Source organism: Equus przewalskii, chromosome 9 (assembly GCF_037783145.1).
Source record: "Equus przewalskii isolate Varuska chromosome 9, EquPr2, whole genome shotgun sequence".
NCBI lineage: Eukaryota > Metazoa > Chordata > Mammalia > Perissodactyla > Equidae > Equus > Equus przewalskii.
This window is the reverse complement of record NC_091839.1, coordinates 68,405,661-68,423,728: the sequence shown is the minus strand read 5'-3', so window position 1 is coordinate 68,423,728 and position 18,068 is coordinate 68,405,661. Positions and strand designations below refer to the sequence as shown.

Sequence of the window (18,068 nt, the reverse complement as noted above, 5' to 3'; positions counted from 1 at the left end):
TTTTTCTTTGTGCACATTTTTAGGGTCACCATACTAAAATGTAAAAGCCCTTTAAAAACTACTGATTAATATTATCTATGTGTATGTACATATGTACATAGATATATATGGGCACGTGCAAATATACATATATGTGTACATATATGTACCTATATGTGTATGTCATGTATGTGAGCACATATGAGTCATTTTACATGCGTGAAGAAATTATCTTCCTTGTGGTATAAATAACTTCTCAGAAACATCATCCCCCTGCCACCTGAGAGTTTAGATAAGTAGGAAGAAATGAGTTAGTGCAGTCACTTATTGTTACCTGTGCAGAGGATAGGAAAGAGGGAAGGGGAGTGGGAGAAAGGAGAGCTGGGCAGTGGTTAAAAGCAAGCCCTGGTGAGCGTGTCAGGAGCTGTTAAGTGAGCTACTTGAGACTGACTCATATGCCTTTCCTTTTTGAAGCAGCAAGATTGTGAGAGAACAGTCTGTTTTGCTTTGTTTTGTTTTTGTTTTCCTAAGCTAAAATTAGATCTCCCAGGAGTTATTGTTTCACCTGGAATGGGCCAGTCTGCTCTACTACATTCCGTTTTGGTGTGTTCAGGATGGGGGCTTCTTTCTCTAAAGATGACGGGAAATCTAGCACTTCCATGCTGACAAATAGAAATGGCTCGAGGGGTTGGACAGCACACTCTCATTCTTGGAAGCGTCAGAGAGACATATCTCAAGAAAGTGAGAAATTTGCTCTTCTTACTTCCCTTTCTAGCTTCCTACATTCATTTTATTTTTTTTATTATTTTTTTAGCGTTTAGTCAGTCTAAATTGTAATTAGCAATCTAGATTATATGTGTACCGTACATGCTTTACTTCTGCGAAATTCCTGTCTTTATCAAGACACCATTTGGACATATATTTACTCATTTGGGGCTGGTTTCTTCACAGTGGAGGGTAAGTTTCATTTGCGTCATTGCCTGTATGTTTCTAGTACTCCTAACAGGCCCCACAGAGTAGCAGAAGCCCAGCACTGACTCCCAGGGTCACAGGCAGCCAGGCCACTGGATTGCCTTTCTTTGATCTTAGAAATTCAGGGGGCCAGCCCCATAGTCGAGTGGTTAGTTCGTGCGCTCTGCTTCAGCGGCCCAGGGTTTTGCTGGTTCTGATCCTGGGCACCAACATGGCACCGCTTGTCAGGCCACGTTGAGGCGGTGTCCCACATGCCACAACTTGAGGGACCTACAACTGGAATATGCAACCAAGTTTTGGGAGGATTTGGGGAGAAAAAGCATTAAAAAAAAAAGGAAAATTGGAGAAAGTTTTTAGCTGAGGTGTCAATCTTTTTTTTTTTTTTTTGAGGAAGATTAGCCCTGAGCTAAGTACTGCCAATCCTCCTCTATTCGCTGAGAAAGACTGACCCTGAGCTAGCATCCGTGCCCATCTTCCTCTACTTTATATGTGGGGCTCCTACCACAGCATGGCTTGCCAAGCGGTGCCATGTCTGTACCTGGGATCCGAACCGGCGAACCCCGGGCCGAAGCGGAACATGCGCACTTAACTGCTGCGCCACAGGGATGGCCTCTCAGGTGCCAATCTTTAAAAAAAAAAAAAAGGAAATTCAAATGGCTCCTCCTTGAAAGCCGCAAACATATGATGTGAGTGAACTTCTCATGTTCCAAGGAACTCAGCAGTAGTCACTCTTGATTCATACATGCCTTCAGAGCCCCTTCCTGAAAGTTTACCTCCGTGGGGCTTTCTGAGAAGTGAAGAGTGACAGCTGATGTGAGCCACCTATATGAACAAACATACTTTCCCATTTTTTCATCTCCCTTGTCTTTTACTTCCTTTCGTGTTCTTTCTCTTTCTATAGTAATTACCCTACATATTCTGCCTCAGCCATATGGGTCTTTTTTGACTTTTTGAAAACAGTTTTATTGAGATATAATTAACATGTCGTATGATTCACCCATTTAAAGTGTAAAAGTCAGTGGTTTTTAGTATATTCACAGGTATATGCAACAATCACCACACACAATTATAATATTTTCCTCACCTCAAAAAGAAACCCAGGACCCCTTCCCCCCTTCCCGTCACTCAGCCCTAAGCAACCACTAGTCCACATTTTGTCTCTAGAGATTTCTTTAGTCTGAGCTTTCATATGAATAGAATAATATGGTATATGGTATTTTGTGACTGGCTTCTTTCCCTTAGCATAATGTTTTCAAGATTCATCCATAAAGTTCATCTATGTTGTAGCATGTGTAAGCGCTTCCGTCCTTTTGTGGTCAAATAATATTCTATTGTGTGGATATGCTATAATTTGTTTAAACATGTGTCTGCTGATGGACACTTGGATGGCTTCCGCTTTTTGGCTATTGTAAATAATGCTACTATAAACATGCATCTACAAGCTTCTGCATGAACATGTTTTCATTTCTCTAGAGGATACACCCACGAGTGGAATTGCTGAGTTACATGGTAATTCTGTGTTTAGTAGTTTGAGGAGCTGCCTTGTGTTTTCTGAGTCAGCGGCCCCATTTGCATTTCTGCCAGCAGTGTATGAGAGTTCTGATTTGTCCCCATCATCATCATTTGCTGTGATCTGATTTTTAATTCTAGCCATCCTGGTAGATGTGAAGTGTGGTTTTGATTTGCATTTCCATAATGACTAATAATGTTGAGCATTTCTTCATGTTCTTTTTGGCCGTTTGTGTCTCCCTTGGGAAAGTGGCTATTCACATCCTTTGCCTATTTTTTAATTGGGTTATTGGTCTTCTTATTATTGTGTTGTAAGAGTTCTTTATATATTCTATATGTAACTCTCTCATCAGATACATGATTAGGAAACTTCTTTCACATCTTAAAACACATTAAGTTTATGCCTCTGGGCCTTTCCTCTTGACGTTCCCTCTTCCTGGAATACTAATTCCTACTCTTCATGTGAATAGTTCCTCTAAACCTTTAGAGCTTGTCTGAATGTTACTTTTTCAAAATGTCTCCACCTTATCTAAATATACTTTTTCCCTTGCTTTTCTCTCTCTGGCTCCCTGTTTATTTCTCCAACAGCACTTAGACCTTTCTGTGAGCTTCTGAACTTGTTTTTTCACTGTCTGCTGCCCTAGAATGTAACCTCCGTGAGGTGAAGGTGCTGTCTGCCTTAGGTAGTAGGCAATAATATTATTGAATGAATGGATGAGTTAATGTCAGGTTTCTTCTCTCTTTATTTTTCTCATCATTCAACTCTATCTTCCAAATATTTGTCAGTGAACTTTGGGAACTCCTTCCAGGCTAATCTGAAGTAAATCTAGAAATTTTTACTCACACATGGAATAACCTCTGATCTGACTCATTTTTTAGATGAATAGCTTTGCAGTTAGAAGCTCTCTGAGCTAGACATCTGTTTGTATCATTCATGAAGTAGACACTTTTATTATACTTATGTTTCTATAGCACATAAAAGGTATGCATTGTTAGCATTACATCTCATTTTTTCGCAATTGAAAAAAATAACCAAAAAAATGCACAGCCTTTATTCTGTGATTACTTCAAATTTAATCTTTTATAGCTTCAGTATCTTAACTTTACTGCTTTGTATGCTGCATTTCTACTTATCTGATAGGAAACTGATATCTGTGAGGACTCTTACATTCTTTGGTGAAGACCGTGAATCTAAGCCACTGTATTAAATCTATATTATTTGCGTTGATTTGGTACTTTATAAAAGCACAAGTGAAAATCAAACCATTGGCAATGTTTATGTACTAATATGTTGGGGCTGTTTTGAAAGGTATTATTATATGTTTATTTTGAACACTTTGTAGTTGCAGACTACTGTTTATAGAAGAGTTAATCATTGCAGTGTATTTTGGTCAATAAGGAAACAAACATTAATAGATAAAGTTTCTAAATTATACATGGAGCTGAACCAGAGTGCCATATTCTCTGTCTCTGGAGTTTTGTGATGTTCAGTGAAGGAGCAATAAAGTTCATGGGTTTTGTAGTTACATTCTTGTGATGCCAACATATTTTATCCCAGCTCTCAAGACTTGCTGATATTGTTTTAAATTGTTTGATTAACAGATGTTGGAAATTAGTCTTTCCAACTACAAATACTGTTATTTTATCATTAGAACAATATCCTTATTTTAACAAGACAGTTTTCATTAATCTATATTGATTTTTTTAAGTAAATTTTCATGTCCTTAGTGAGTTTAATTCTTTATTCACTGATGCTGCTTGTTGCTGAGACTTTGATAATTTCTGGTCTTTTTAGACATTAAGTCCATGCCCATGTTCTTGTGAATTATCTTCGCGTCTTTAATTTACAAATAGGATGACAATCCATTATACAATCCTAATAGTATAGATTCAGAATTGGAATATATAGTATGGAGAAATAAACTTTTTAAGAGACGAGAAGAATGAGATGACCTATACGGGCAACTACATTTTAATAAAAGAATGAAAATTACCCAATTAACAAATGAGTAGACTGGATTGCCTTCATTGCTAGTCTGATAAATTATGTAAGATTTAAGATTACCACTCTTCTTCCAATTAACTAAAAATATAATTCCATAGGAAAAACTGTGAAAGTGCTTTGAAAAATAGTATGGTACTATATAAAATGTAATATAACGTGGTGGGTATTGTTGTTCTGATTTTAAAAGACTTGCGCATATAGTCAATCTGTGAATACTTTTGGTGATGAATTCTTCCTTTTCTCAAATACTTATCTAGTCCTGTATGTGGAGTCAGACATTTTCTCCTTTTTTCTTTCCTTATTGTTTCTAACCTTGGAATTAAGATTTATTTTCTGCAGATAAAAGTGAATAACTTTTATTTGACATCATCCTGTTACCTGAGGAGACTGGGAGTGTTAGATTATGGTTTCTTTCCAATGTACTAAATCTTGAGCTGCAGCTGTTGAGAAACTTATTTTAAAAAATCAGAGTGTTTTCTTTTGAATAGTAAAACTTCCTATTTTTGTGTCCTTTTTACTTTCATGTTGAAACAAACATATTTATAGCAAGCAGGGGAAATAGATCACCTGCTAGGTTAGATCCAGATGATAAGGGAAAACTAATTGCTCAGTTTTTGAAAACTCTTCACTGATTTCTCCTATAGTAAGTGCTTAATTATCACATACTAAAGAAAAGTGATATGCAAAATGAGGAATAATCTATATAAAATATAGATGTCATGTGTTAAGAACCCACAGTTGTTCAAACAAAATAAAGATGTGTAAGAATTTCGATACTCTCAAATTTAGAGATGTACAGAGAACTAATATAGAGAATTTAGGGATCTTTCCAGCTGCTTCTTGGAGACCACTCCAAAGTCTCTCCTTGTTTATTATAGTGAGAGTTAATGGGAATGACTGTGCTAACATGAAAGAAGAGAAGATGATAAGCAGAAACACACATGGAAAGCAAATATTCCACAAATAAGCTTCAGGATTATAGAAGAGTGACAATCTAAATTAAGCCTAGGAATCTGTTGCTAAATTTAATGAAATCTTTCATTTATCTTGTTTCTTTTACAACATCTGTTATGATATTTTGTATAAAGTAGGCATTCAGAATTACTGACATCCTAGGAAAGAAGTACTAAAAGTTTTCGGTGTGAATAGCAGATTTTCTTTGCGTTTATATTGAGCTTGCATTTTTCTTCCCCTTGAAATTGAGGTTCTTTCTTTTTGCATTATAATAATCTTATAATCAATATAGTCATTTTTTCTATATAATAATCGTTTGAGAAACAAATTGTACAATATTGTCAAATATGAGAAGATTGTAGTGTTTATCATAATGAAGAATTTCAGAGTTTAGTCATGAAATATTGTCAGCCAAGATTGGTGTATTTTGTAAACATGAAACTGATGTTTTCTCTCTTTTTTTTTTTCCATTTTCTTCAATGGTAGTAAAGAATGAGTTTAAAATAGATTTTTTACTTTCTCTTCCAATTTTTCATAGTTGCCTATAAATCACAGTGATTGAAGGAGCATCGAGAGGGAGAGCATACCCTTCTCTATCTTACTTACTTGATACACCAAACCTTTCTTGGAAAAACAAGATGGTAGTTCTCCATGGTGGCTTCATCATAGCTAGATATATAATTGATATTCTGGAACTTAGTTTATTATATGATACTGTCTCTAACAATAATACTGTTTGTTTAGAAGTATGTGAAAATAGTTGCTGTAAAAAATAAAGTGTGAGGGGCCTGTCCCATGGCCGAGTGGTTAAGTTTGCATGCTCTGCTTCGGTGGCCCAGGGTTTTGCTGGTTCGGATCCTGGGCACGGACATGACACCACTCATCAGGCCATGCTGAGGCGGCATCCCACATGCCACAACTAGAAGGACTCACAACTAAAATGTACAACTATGTACTGGAGGAATTTGGGGAGAAAAAGTGGGAAAAAAAAGAAAAAAAGTTTGGCAACAGTTGTTAGCTCAGGTACCAATCTTTAAAAAATTTAAAAAAGTAAATAAAGAGATTATTCAATCAATATATAGAATATAAACATGAGTCTTTCCTGGTGAAATAGATAAGTTTTTTTCTCATTTAACCCTATAAAAGTGAATATTCATTACATTACAGGAGACGAGATTATACCCAGAAAGCAACCAGGACCTCATATGAAGATAGATTAATGAGGATTTTAAATAAAACACTTTAATATAGTGATTAGGGTTCTTGCAAGCGAATCATTTTATACATGCACATACTTTTAATTTAGTCCGTTCTAATATAGACTTTATACCAAATTATGAACCATAACTGCTCATATTTTAGTGACATTAGTATACTTAAAAGCTTTTAGTCACTTAAGTAACTTTCAGTTATACACACATTTCCATACACATATGTATATACAATCAATTTTTATATACAACAGAATGCACCCATTTTTTTTTTTTAAGATTTTATTTTTTCCTTTTTCTCCCCAAAGCCCCCCAGTACATAGTTGTATATTCTTCGTTGTGGGTCCTTGCCATGTGCGCGCCCAGGATTCGAACCAACGAACCACTGGGCCGCCTGCAGCAGAGCGCGCGAACTTAACCACTCGGCCACGGGGCAGCCCCCAGAATGCACCCGTTTTAAGAGTACAGTTTGAATTTTGACAAATATCTCTGCCCACATAACCACCACTAAAATCAAAATATAGACCGTTCATGACCCCGGGAAAGTTCCTGTCCCTTGCAGTCAACTCCTCTTCACTCCCAGCAGCTGGCAATTACTGGTATTTTTCTATTGCTGTAGATTAGGATTTCCCAGCCTCAGCACTATGTATTAACATTTGGGGCTGGGTAATTGCCTGTTCTCAGAGGGTGCTGTCCTGTGCATTGTAGGATTTTTAGCAGCATCCCTGGTCTCTACCTACTAGATGCCATTGGAACTCTCTCTGCACCCCCCACTCCCGTTGTGACAACCAGAAATGTCTGTAGACATTGCTGAACTATCCCCTAGAGAGCAAAATCTAGTCCATTTGAGAACCAAATTAGTTTTTCCTAATCTAGCATTTCATACAGATAGAATCGTATAGGATACTTTCTTTGTGCCTGGTTTCTTTCTCTTGGCATATGGTTTTGAGATTCATGCAGTTTGTTACATGTACCATTCACCTGTTTCTTTTTACTGAGTGGGATTCCAATATTGATAAACTGCAATTTGGTTAAACATCCACATTTTTGTTCTTACTTTCTTTAAATCTTTAAAAATAGCTGCTTTAAAATATTTGCTAATGGTATCACCTCAGTCCTCTCCAAGTCTTTCTATTCATTGAATTATCTACTGGTTAGGAGTCACATTTTCCCTTTTCTCATGTTAGTGATTTTCTACATTGAGTATTGGACATTGTTAGTTTTACGTAGTTGAGTGCTGGATTTTGTTTTCTTTAAAGAATAATGGGCATTTTTTGGCTTGCAGTCAAGTTACCTGTGGATCAGTTTGATCTTTCAAGGCTTTCATTTTTGTCTTAGGGTAGGTGTAGAATTGCCTTTACTTAATGGCTAATTTCAGTCTGTTACCAAGGTGTGACTTTTCTGGCACCTCTGTAGAAGACCCAGGTAGTTAAGGAGGACTCTTCCTCTCTTTAGAACTTGGACTCGCCTGGCCCTGTGGATGCTCTGTTGCCCAGCCTTGTGGAGTTTCACTCTGTACCTGCACAGCTGCTTATTTGGCAACCAACTTGACGAAGACTTATATAGATCTCTGGGGTTCTTACTCTGCTCTTCTTCTCCAGTACTCTGATCCACAAATTTGGCCTCCTCAGTCTCTCTGCTGCTTGACGTCTGTCTCTTCAACTCAGCAAGACCTCCATGGCATCCCCCTTCCTGCACAGTGATCTTGAAAGTGCTCTCATGAAAAAAATTGCACCTGTTGTAAAGCTCACCTCATTAGTTTCCTTTTTCTCAGACATGACAGTCCTGAACTGTCTATTGGCCAATGTCTGAAAACAGTTATTTGATATATTTTCTCCAGTTTTCTAGTTGTTTACAGAAGAAGGGCAAGTCTATTCCCAGTTCTTCCATCATGACCAGAGCAAAAATCTGGTTTTTAATTTTTTTGTGTGATTATAAACATAGAATTTCATGTTTCCCAAAATTTCTATGTATCATTCATATTGTTCTACTGCTGTAATCACTAATTTAGAGTGATTGTATTCCTGTGGTTCCATTCCTCTGATTCCATTTCGCCTTGCCTCATTCTCTGGTCCAAGGGCCTTTGCTAGAGTAACGCATTGGCCTCTCTCCGGACTTCCTCACTTATTCTGCAGAAAGCTAGGAAGGAAGAAAGTTTGGTAGGTGAATTTGGTAAAAGGAATGGAAAATCTTGAATTAGCCTACTTGTAGGCTGTGCTTTCAAGTGAGCCTGTCTTTAGGTCATATTCACACCTTTTCTAACATGAGCAGTCAGGAAAGGCTTTTGGTTGTCTCTCATTGTTTGTGATTGAATAGGTTTGTTTGGTTCAGGGGACATGTTTGGAAGCCCATGTGGCAGCAGATCCAAGTAATGGTGCCTAATTTAGCTGTTTTGGTACTAACAGATATTTTGAACTCTGTTTATCTATTTCTATTTACTTCTTTTTTTTTTTTTTTTAAAGATTTTTATTTTTTTCCTTTTTCTCCCCAAAGCCCCCCAGTACATAGTTGTCTATTCTTCGTTGTGGGTCCTTCTGGTTGTGGCATGTGGGACGCTGCCTCAGCATGGTCTGATGAGCAGTGCCATGTCCGCACCCAGGATTCGAACCAACGAAACACTGGGCCACCTGCAGCGGAGCGCGCGAACCCAACCACTCGGCCACGGGGCCAGCCCCTCTATTTACTTCTTGTTGGCCCTAAATTTAGAGGGGGAAATAAAGAAATTATTATTCCCCTCAAATACAAAAAATCACAGGTATACATGTTTTTTTCAGTTAAGGTTATATCAAATCACTAAATATTTTTAACTGTGAAGAAGGCAAATTGAAAAGCTCACACTCTCATTGCTGGCTGGGGGAAACCGTAACCACAAGTATGTAAAGGATACCAAGTTGTCTCCTAAGTGTCTTGTAGTCACTTTGTGTCCAGCTCAGCATTTCTTTATTACCTCAAATCCAATTTCTAGCTTTCTACACTGGGCCTTTCAGTCCACCAACCCATAGATTCAGATGCATACCTGCTACTTCAGCACTGTGTGCAATCATAGGGCCTTGTGCTCTTTTCCTTAGAATGAGATGATGAAAAAGTGAAGCAATAGCAAATGTGAAAGCAGAGAAAAGAGCAGAAGGAGGGGTGTGGAGCAAGAGGGAAGAGGCACAGGATAACAGGATTTTTAAATAGCAGGTAATTTATGAAAGAGCTACATGGACATCTTCTAGTTGAAGGAGATGGTAGTGGTTATAAGTGACAGGGTTACACGTGGATAGAAAAGATGGCATAGAGAAGGAAACAAAGATGAAAAACAAACAAACTGCATTTGTCTTTGTGATCATGTGCCGCTAGTGATTCTTATTAGGCTCTCGATAGTTTGCTCTTGGGAAATAAGTAGATATTCTAAATTGAAACTGTAAAAATTCCATGTTAATGCTGTTGAATGAAGTCTTTTACCTAATGTATATCAAGATCCATTTAACATTAAAAATTTGTTCTTAATAACATAATTTTCAACAAAATTATCAGCTGTGATATTTGAGTTTAGATTAAAAGTTTTGAGAATTTTTGTTAAAAAGAATCATTTTCTCCTTTGACTTAATTTAATTTTTATCTCATTATTAATTCTGATTGAGGCTGGTTGTGAAATGTTACAGGATTATTCTGGTCTTGATATTCAATGAGAATATAGTAGATTAGTACTAAATATCAGAATTACATATTCTTTCAGCGAAACAATTCTTTCTGGTTTATGTTTATTTATGTGAGTATGCATATATTTGTTGTATTTATTTGTATACTCCTGTGTTTGTATGAAAGAGTATGTCTGTAGCTTTGATATGAGAAGGCTTTTTTTGTGACCTAAATGTCAAATAGGGCAAGGACATGTTTAAATTATTATTTATATACTTAATCATACAATTGGATATGTGATAACCATGAGGACTGTGAGGATACATAGCTTCTTATTTAGTGCTAAATAAAACCAATTTAGATCATAGGAATGATATGTATATCTTGATTGCACTATATATATTATAATCTGTGTGTATAATCTGTATGTACACACACACACATACACACGTATACACACACATACGTTTGCTTTGACATGTAAGGTTCATGAAGGCAAGAAATCTGGTCTGTCTTGATTGTTATAGCCACAGACTATATTTACTGAATGTATTTTTAGAAAGATTAGATGTAAAAATAAAATCAAACTAGTTTTGGTATGGTGGAAAGATTAATTTTTAAAGCCTGTATGAATAAAGACTTGCTTTCTTTCTTATAATTTTATTCATCTTAAGAAAATAGTGAAGAGTTGGTTGAAATTCTTTCTACCTGAGGTTGACCATGAGTTTCTTCCTGGTGGGATTCATTAGTCCAAAGCAGAGCTTAGGTGGGGGTATTTTGTAGTGTTATTATTCCCAGACCACATCGTGGGCAGAAGCAACCAGGCCTTTGACCCTAAGTTTTCAAAAGTTTCTTGTTGCCTTTTGATCCCCAAAATCTCCTTCAAGAAAAGTGGTAGAAGGTGTGAGTTCATGTGACTATCGATTCCCCCCATGCTCTTCTAGAAAATAAGAGAACCTCATTACTTCTTTTACTCCTCCTTGAATTTTTACCTACGTGTGTGAGGAAATAGGATATATGTCTATATGTACACAGTCTTGTATCCTTTTTTAGTGACACCTCAATCCTCGCTCCTATTTTTCCAAATGTTTTCTAATATAAAATCTCATGGGAATCTAAAATGAAAGGTGAAAAAAATCTCGTGGGAATTAAATGTAAATTTAAAAATAAAGTTAGGTGGAAGCCACCATGTATTCTTGAAATTGCTTATAAAGAAGAAAAGTTACATTTTAGCCACAGATACTCTTTCATCACCATTCATTTTCAGAGTAACGTTTTTTTCCAAGGAAAGAAAATAAATGACTGACTAGAGATTTTCCTATACTTAAGCTTAAGCTTTCTTTTTGCTTTTAAAGAAATGAGTAACATTGCACCTAAATGTACATTTAGTGAGTATAATATTCACATCAGTCTATGTAGTGAAATCTTAGGGTGTGCACTGTCTATTAAATATTCAGTAATGAGTCATGTTTGTATAAGAAAAAGAATATTCAAGAATTACGGTTATAAATGAATAGTCCATTTTATGAGCTTTTAGTAAAACAGTCCATTTTTATGAGCTTTTAATAAATGTGGTAGATAGCAACTGATAATATAAGATGTAATTACAGAAAAATGTTTATTTTCCTTTGAAAGCCATGTATATTCTATACTTTTTCTGGAATTTGTAACTGTTTACATACTTAACGTTAACACTTATTTTTCAGTGTACCTAGCATGTCTTATTATAATAATATAACATGCCATCTTTCTTATTAGACAGTGATCTTGGCAAACTTTTATTACATTTGAAAATGTCTGATAAGCAAACTGAGTGGATAGAAAATTGCCGAAGACAATTTTGCAAGCTGATGAAGGCCAAACCCGATCTAATCAGCGGAGGTGGTGAGTACATTTTTGAATTTCTGTGGGTTTTTTGGTATGAATATTATATTAATAGAAGCTGTGTTTCCTGAAGATTAGTACAGGCATGTCTAGAATAATACTAATTCCAGAAGTCTGTTGACTTCTGAAAAACTTGTGATTCTGGAGAACAGAAATTAAAATCTGAGAAACCGCTAAGCTTCTTTTGAACTCAGAGGTCTTGGCAAGCAGGACTGGAGCACTGATGCGCCTTTGCCTAGGTAGCAGTTTGCTTGGTTTCACTGGCTTTCACCTGAACATACCATACTGCTATATTTTGGGGAACTTTGTTGAATTTTTTCTTGACAGATATTTTGAAATTCTGCCACATCCAGCCAAATAAATTTCGTGAGTCTTAAGGAAATTTTGTTTTGAGGGAATAGCTGTGTTTTCTAAACTAGCTAACAAGCTGTTTGATGTTCAGATATTTATGTATGCATTTGTTTCCTAAAATCATCGTAATGTTAATTACATTATTGTGAATAAAGAAGGGCTAATAAAAAAGTTACAGTCTCAAAATAAGCTAGATTTCTTGAATCTATAATTTAAAAGTAATTGTCCACTTTATCAGCTGTGCTTTAGTTTTCATATTTCTATCATTTGTTATAAAATTAAAAGTGGGAAATAAAAGTAAGTTTATATTTTGTTAGTTGGAGAAATTATATTTTCAGAGAATAATGACATATCTATGACATATATATTTTATATATCTAAAATATTTGTAGTTATCTAAACAGATTTTGATATATTTGAATATAAGTATTTATATGTATATCTAAAATAAATATGCCTTAATCAAACATTCTCCAAAATTTTAGTGTAAAGTAAGCAAACTATGTTTTACCCCCAAATGTTTATAAAATGTCTATTATAAATATATATTTATCATTGGTTACATGATGGAGAATATTTAAAATAGATTTTCCATGGGTTCTGCACATACCAAAGGCACAGAACACATTGAGAAAGCAGCAGCTTGGTTTAATGTTCAGTTTAAGCACCATAAGTAAACATGTAGGTCCTGAGTTTCTCTCTAACGGGGAGAGTGATAAGACAAAAGAGAAAAATCACCTGTTCAACCATTATCCATGACTCTGAAGCAGGATAAACAAGTAGAACATTACGATTAAACTGTGTTCTGTGGGGATCTTGGGGCACTTCCCACAGGTCTCGACCTCAGTTGTTCATTACCCTGAAACCATGTCCACTGTTAGATTGTAAGCTACTTTCAAAAACAGACCTAGACCTCTGCCCAGTGGGGTCTGGTAGCTCACGCAAAACTCAGTTACTCTTCTTAGCAGTTTTATAAGATAGTCTACATTTTATGGATGAGGAAACGAAGACCTGGAAGTTTGAGGTAAGTAGCCCAGTTCACAGTGGCAGAGCCAAGACGTGAACCCTGGCGACCTGACGCGAAATCCCTGCTCTGATCCCTTTGCTGTTCTCCCTCTTTACACTTTCTCTCTAGTGCCTAATGTTTTGCACTTGAGAGGCAAACAACATTTATTAAATAAACACAGGTAAGCATAATGCTGGTTTAGATTGTGATGAAATTTCTGACATCTCCAATATCTCATAACATACTTGTTTCCTGTCTGTTAACTAAGCTGAACTAATTTTGGGGTAGATTCAATGAAGAAATACTAAACCAGTTCTCACTTTGGTGAAGCAAGCATGCTTGTTTGTGTGTATACACACATGTACAGTCTGACTCTGCAGTCTGGTTCAACCCACGTCTTAAATATAAGCAATCTATAGTTACCAAGAACCAAAGATTTAAAAAAAATTTTTTTGTAGAGGTAACATTGATTTATAACATTATATAAATTTCAGGTGTACATCATTATAGTTCTATTTCTGTGCAGATTACATCATGTTCACCACCCAATTTGTTGAGAAAGATTCACCCTGAGCTAACATCTGCTGCCAATCTTCCTCTTTTTTTTTTTGTATGTGAATTGCCACCACAGCATGGCCACTGGCAAACTGGTTCCCATGCTTGGGAACTAAACCCAGGCTGCTGAAGCGGAGCATACCAAGCTTAACCACTAGGCCACAGGGGCTGGCCTTAAGAACCAAAGATTTTTAAATTACCGTTTCTCCCTAAAATCTCTCTGTAAGGCTCTGCAATACACAATCAGTACCATGTACGTTCATTAATATTTTTTCATAATTATAAGTGAATGAAGTAGTCTTAATTTATCTGTAAGTTATGTGGTCTGAATCCAAAAGGAGGTGAACAAAAAGGAATTCAATTAACAAGAACTTAGTAAGAACCTACTTGTTGACTCCCTGTTCTGCTCCCCACTCTGGGCAGCTACTATCCTTTGTGGTAAGGGTAAAGGGTGGGGGAGGGAGAATAATCCGTCAGTAGTCTTCCCAAATTGATTTAAACCCAAGTCATCTAAACAGCTACCAGGAGAGAAAACTTCCAACTTTCTCAGACTTGGGCTCCTGGTATTTCTCAAGTTTACCTGCCAAGCTTTCGGCTTATAAGAAGAACAGGTGAAACAATGTGGATGTACAATTGTATGATATTCCTGCACTCACTTGTAAGCAGTCACTGGGAGAAGCAATAGGTTATATGACCCAGAGCTCACAGGCTCAAGTTAATCTTTTAAAACGTGTCAAATTCTTCCTTTTCATGAAGAAGTGTTTCACGGGGCCGGCCCGGCGGCGCAGCAGTTAAGTTTGCACGTTCCCCGTTGGCGGCCCAGGGTTGGCCAGTTCAGATCCCAGGCGCAGACATATGAACCACTTAGCAAGCCATGCTGCAGCAGGCATCCCACACATAAAACAGAGGAAGATGGGAACAGATGTTAGCTCCTGGCCAGTCTTCCTTAGCGAAAAGAGGAGGATTGGTGGTGGATGTTAGCTCAGGGCTAATCTTCCTCAAAAAAAAAAAGTGTTTCACAACATGAATTAATTTCCTTGAGTTACAGATAATGGAATTTTCAGTGACTTGACAGTGAGTGAAGTGGTTGGTAATACTGAGATAAATAGCCCCTCTAGTAATTGTGCAATTCAGCTACACTTACATTCGGTTAGAGGAATGAGGCAAGGAGATTGTTGACACAGGTTCAACTGCCATATGGAAATCAGTTTTTAGCATGGTTCCACGACTATGGCCTATCCATCAAAATATTTGGAAATGCATGGTGCTGTTCATAAGGGTTGCTGGGCAAAATGAATATATTGAAATCAGTAGAAATCCAGAACCTTCTTCAGGTAGTTCAGTGATGTCGCTTTTGCATATTAAGTATAGAAGTACTTTATCTGTAAGCCTCTAATATATTGATTTAATAACATAATTTCATATTTCAAAATCAGTACTTGCTGGAAAACAGTGTGCTTTGCAGTCTGCAATTAGTCTGGTGACTCATAAGTTTCAAATCATATTGTGTTTAGCTTCTTCACAGATGTGATGAAGAATTTTCTCAATTCACTGAAGTGTGTTTCACTGTCTGTCTGATGGCTAAGCATGATTTCAGGCATAAGATTCAAAGAATTACTTAGCAGTATGCTGTGACTTTTCCCATTAACTCAAGCACTTTACTTAAATGCATAACATTAGCAAACATATGGTTGTGCTAAAATGAGAATTAATTATAGTGAGAGAATTTGTGCCTCTGCATGTGAAGATAGAACCAGTCTGAACAATTATAAGTTTAATCTGCAATACCAAGTCCTTTCTGACCCTCGACTATTGCGTTCTCGTACTTTTTAATGGTCATCTTATTTCAGTTTGAAATCACAATATAAGTAAGAGTTCAATGAATAAAAATTTTTATTTTTATCTTAAGCCATTAAAATATTGTGAGATGTAGCTTGTCAGAGCTACAGTTGTTGGAAAGCATATGTTATTCCTGTTTTTTAGATTTTTCACATGTTGAACAGTGATTTTCCTTCATGAATTATGTGCTTAAAATGGACTTGGATGTGAAAAAGGGTCCATTCAATTAATATAGTTCATAGTATCTTGAATGTAACTAGGGCATGATTTTAAAAGATGCCTAAAGCTTACTTGCCATATGTATAAGCATATCACTCTATAGAAGTATTCCTTTTTAGCAAAATACTTCTAGATTTCATATTAATTATAATCCACCTGGTTATATCCATTTCGAGGTAATGTATGCAAACGGAGTGGCATTATCAATCCAGGCCAGAAAAGAATCATTTATCCCTTCTAAGCCAGACAGAGAAAGCTTACTTTTTTTTTAATGACTCAATCTCTCCTATTCCATTGACAGAAAGGCATCTTTTTCAACTTTTTCTACAATTAGAAAACTTTAGTGTTTTCCAGCAATTTTAGGTCCACAGCAAAATTGAGTGGAAAGTATAAGGAGTTCCTGTACACCTCCTCTCCCTGTACATGCAGAACCTCCTCCACTATCAGCATCTCACGCCAGAGTGGTACCCTTGGTACAATCGATGAAGCTACCTTGACACATCATTATCATCCAAAGCTTATAGTTTACATTAGGGTTCACTCTTGGTGGTGTACATTCTATGAATTTTGACAAATGTTTAATGCTGTGCATCCACCGTTATAGTGTCGTACAGAAGAGTTTCACTGCCCTGAAAATCGTTGCTCCACCTCTTCGTCCTCCCTCCCCACAGCCCCTGGCAAGCCTACTTTTGATCTGGTTGCCTTGAACAGATACCATCAGTTGGAAAGTATATAAAACACATACTATGTCCTGAATTTGAAAGGAACATGAGCTATGTGTTGATCCTGACCTTGGAGTTCACGTAATTTTTTTTTCTGTATGTGTGAATAATGATGATAAGATATTATAGCCTAATTAGTGATAATTTTCTTTCTGTATTAAAATCATTTAGCAAATTCTGAAGTAGTCCTTAGAGGATCTAAAGATAACAGATGATTCTTTTCCAGTTTTACGCTGAATAGGTTCTCAGTGTAGCTATTAAAATTTAATTTACATCAGAAACATTGTTATGAATATTAAAATATTATGTGTTTTGATTTGGACCCCTTAAGAGCATAACTGTGAAGAAGTTCAGATGACTTTTATCTGCTAGTTTGTAATTTAAAGATGTGTTATCATGTATTATTCTTGACCTTTAATATCCTAATTATTCTCTTGTTTATTACAGCTTTAGTAGAGTTACTTGAAAAATTTGTGCTTCATCTCTCTGAAAGTCCATCTGAATGCTACTTCCCCTCGGTGGAATATACAGGTACATTTTAAACATTTTGAATCTTGAAAAGTGCTCAGTGTGCAAATGGATAATATTTCATAGAGATGTGTAATTAGGTTACAAATATGCACCATGTTTCTCATTCTAAAACTTTCTCACTTGGTGCCATGTGCATTCCAGATATCTTTCAGTCTCTTCTGTGCAAATGTCTGGGTTTCATTATAACTTTCTAACTCCTGTTTGAGCTCCTTTTTCCTATCTACCCATTAAAAGTTGTTTTTCCTTAAGACAATGTCTTTCACTCTTCTGATTTTATCCACTATCCCCTAATGATCTCATCTGCTCGTATATTTTACCTACCTCATATATTGGTGACTTCTAAATTCACATCGTCTACTCAAAGATCTACTGTAAGCTTCGTTCTCATATTTCTGGCTGCTTAATAGGTAAACCTCACCTGGAGGTGCTACGGAAACCCTCAAACTCGAAATGCCCTACAGGAACCTCACCTCATCATATCTTATTGATATACATCCTCCTCCTATATTGTTTGTTTTGGTGAGCAGTACAATCATCTACTGTCTGTCTAAGCTAGAAACTGAGGAATGATCAACATTGAGTCCACATTTCCCTTCCGATCACTAAACCATGTTAAATTTATCTACTTATATCAATCTCTGCTCTTCTTTCTGTTGGGTCCAGGCCACTATTACTTCTTGTCTAGGGTATTGCAGCAGCCTCTTTTC

At 36.4% G+C, this 18,068-nt stretch overlaps 1 protein-coding gene across 10 annotated transcripts in view; it reads left to right on the top strand.

Annotated features, from left to right (window-relative positions):
* The window catches only part of TBC1D32 (TBC1 domain family member 32), a 187,914-nt gene that overhangs the window by 128,439 nt on the left and 41,407 nt on the right, over positions 1-18,068 (top strand). For all 10 annotated transcript variants that reach the window (XR_011522049.1, XR_011522050.1, XR_011522048.1 and 7 more), the window contains 2 exons: positions 12,013-12,138; positions 17,278-17,361. Coding sequence is in view for 7 of the 10 variants with exons in the window: in XM_070556904.1 (XP_070413005.1) it covers positions 12,013-12,138; positions 17,278-17,361 (210 nt within the window). In the remaining 3 variants the exon portion in view is untranslated. The remainder of the gene's footprint in view (positions 1-12,012; positions 12,139-17,277; positions 17,362-18,068) is intronic.